At 47.6% G+C, this 2,602-nt stretch overlaps 1 protein-coding gene across 1 annotated transcript; it reads right to left on the reverse strand.

Moving 5' to 3' along the window:
- Positions 1-6: 6 nt before the first annotated feature.
- Positions 7-2,150, reverse strand: TOR1B (torsin family 1 member B; the record flags this gene model as incomplete). The annotated part of the gene is made up of 2 exons (XM_023532974.1): positions 7-420; positions 1,845-2,150. Coding segments are annotated over 2 exons (561 nt in total), but the record flags the coding sequence as incomplete, so codon positions are not given.
- Between the last annotated feature and the right edge of the window lie 452 nt (positions 2,151-2,602).

A 2,602-nucleotide genomic window follows, 5' to 3' on the forward strand; every position in this document is an offset into this window, starting at 1 on the left:
TGTGCAGGTAATGAAACTGCCTGTTATCAGCAATTCTATCTTTAATTCATTTTCTCCTGCCCACTCTCTGTCATGCTGATAACTAACAACCCAAAAGTCAAAGAAATCAAGAAGTCACTCATGCTAGGCTGGCACTTTTGTCCCTGGGAAAGAGAATGCTGGTGGTCACAGGACCTCATTCTTGGTCTGGGAGAATGAAGGGCAAGTGTGTCCCCGAGAAAGTGTACCCCCACGTCCCATTAACCTGAGGAAGATGAAGATGGCCTTCCGGTAAGACACACCATCGATCTGCTCATAGTAGTCCAGAAATGGCTTGATTGCGTCAATGACGCCAGGGTGCAATTTATCCATCTCATCAAATATGAACATGGAACTCGCACAGGCACTCACGTTACCCCGAATCCACCTCCGTAACTGGTCCTAGACCAATCATAAAAGAAGAAATAGGACGCACAGGCTCAAAGGGTGTGCCACGGGGAGCAGAAGCACCACCCCGTTCCTTGGGCTCTAAAAAACTAGAAAGCAGAGCTCTCAGAGTTTAACAGAGAACTCTCAGAAACCATACCCTAACCCCATTCACTGGCTAACGGCCTGTCCAAAACTTGCTCTGTAAAAAGCAGAAACTAGCAGAGAGATAGGTGCTGAAATGCAAAGTTTGTTTCTAACTGAAATGACACATTAAATGGGACTTCTGAAAGGAATAAGAGGTACAAGGTAGATGAATAATGATCTCAAACGACTGTTAACCGCTCATAATTTTCATTGCACTGTGGACTGAAATCTCAATTTGACCAGGCATACTGAGGAATTATGAACCAGGTAAGACTTGCAAGGTGCCCAAGACCGTCTTTTACTGGTGCCACGCACAGAGGAGCTGACCTGGATGACATTTCACAAAAAGCATTTGTTCCCATGCTTTCTTAAAACAAACAAAAAGACATCCAAGCAACAAGCCCTAACTTCAAAAAGTGAAAGGCTCCAGAGGCTAGATTACTATATTCCTAGAGATTTATGAAAAAATTTGAAAACCAAGAAAATTATTCTTTTTGGCAATCTTCCTTTAGTTTGCGTGGCAAATATCCACTTTCATTTCCTTCTTCGGTTCAGTTTCTATTTCTTATTTCAAGTCTCCACCTACCAGGAGGACTATTAACCTCTAGAGGACGACATTCACTTAAATGAGAACCCTACTGGACAACTTAATATAAATGAAACGTGAAAAGAATATCTCAAAAGGAGACATGGTCGTAAGGTTCAGTTCTCTGAGGCTTTCGTTTGAAGAAAAAAAGCAAAGCCGAGGATTTGAAGGATGGGAGGAGCAAAGGGGATCAGAGAGGTCGAGGAGGAAAAACTCCTCTATGTCACTAAGACGCATAGGCGAAGCTGGCGCTGCATCACAGTGGGAGCCTTAAATGAAGCTGGTGTCCAAGCAGACCAAGCAGACCGTGTGAGCCTGCTCCACTTAACCGAGGGCTGTGATGGGAACGCTGAATGCATCATCCATGGCAGAAAGTGGCTGCCCTGTGACCTGGAAGTCAGGAGTTTTGGGTTAAAAGTTTCTGATTTGCCATCAGGTCACTAAGACCAGCAAGAGCCAGCCACCTCGCCTCTCTCGGCTCTTTTAAAAGAAATAACGTCACCTACACCACTATTATTTTGGAATCAAGTGAGGAAAAAGTTGGAGAACTCTGCAAATGGCAAAAGGTTTGGGGGTAAGTGTGCCTTAACTCAGCAGGGCCTGGGGCTACTTCAGCACAAAGAAAAGCAGCAGAGGCCAGAGTTAGCAAGCAGGTCGCCCAGATCAGTCTGAGTGGCTGCTGGACTGGATAACGGGGTTCCCTTGCCTGGTACAGTTTTACGTGCTGCTCGTGAGGGAAGTGCAGAGTCGATACAAACAGGTGGACGAAGTTACTCTTCAGGCCTTTTGAGTGAAGATTTTCAGCTACGATTTGGCTCACAAAATTCTTGCCAGTGCCAGCCCAGCCGTGTAAGGAAAGAGTCAGTGGTTTCTTGGAATTTTTGTTGTTCCTGAAGCCAGTCAGTGCCTTGACAATCACCTCTGTGGCCAGATGCTGCCCAAACAGCTTCTCCTCCAATTCCAGCTTAAGGGCTGCAAAAAGCCAGCCCCAGAACAGAGAGAAAAATACACATTAAACATGCCCCGGCAAAGCAGCTCTTTTCCCAGCTGGCCAAAGAGACACAGAGATGCAAGCAACCAGACCCCAGGGCTGGCACTGAGGTTACAGAGCCACGGGTTACAGAGTCACACGATGCCACTTCCGAGAAAATGCATTACACAGGTGTCCTCCTTAACACGCAAGTGTCTGATGAGGAAACTAAATGTGTCTGTTCATCCCAGGCCTAGTCCCCTCTCGTCTGAGCTGCATGCTATTTCCCCGGCCACCCGCTGCTGGCTCGTAAGAAAACCGAGAGCCAAACGTGGGGAGTTCTGGGCACACGCGGCATGTCTGACACAACTACTCAAAAGGGCCGGCGTGGCGCGGAAGGGCTGGCCACGCTTTCGGTTTCTTCGTACTGTGACCCTAAGGGAGTCCGAACACTCGGAAAGGGACGTGGGCGGGGCCCCGCGACCTGGAGCACC

This window comes from Pteropus vampyrus, unplaced genomic scaffold, assembly GCF_000151845.1.
Source record: "Pteropus vampyrus isolate Shadow unplaced genomic scaffold, Pvam_2.0 Scaffold95, whole genome shotgun sequence".
Lineage (NCBI taxonomy): Eukaryota > Metazoa > Chordata > Mammalia > Chiroptera > Pteropodidae > Pteropus > Pteropus vampyrus.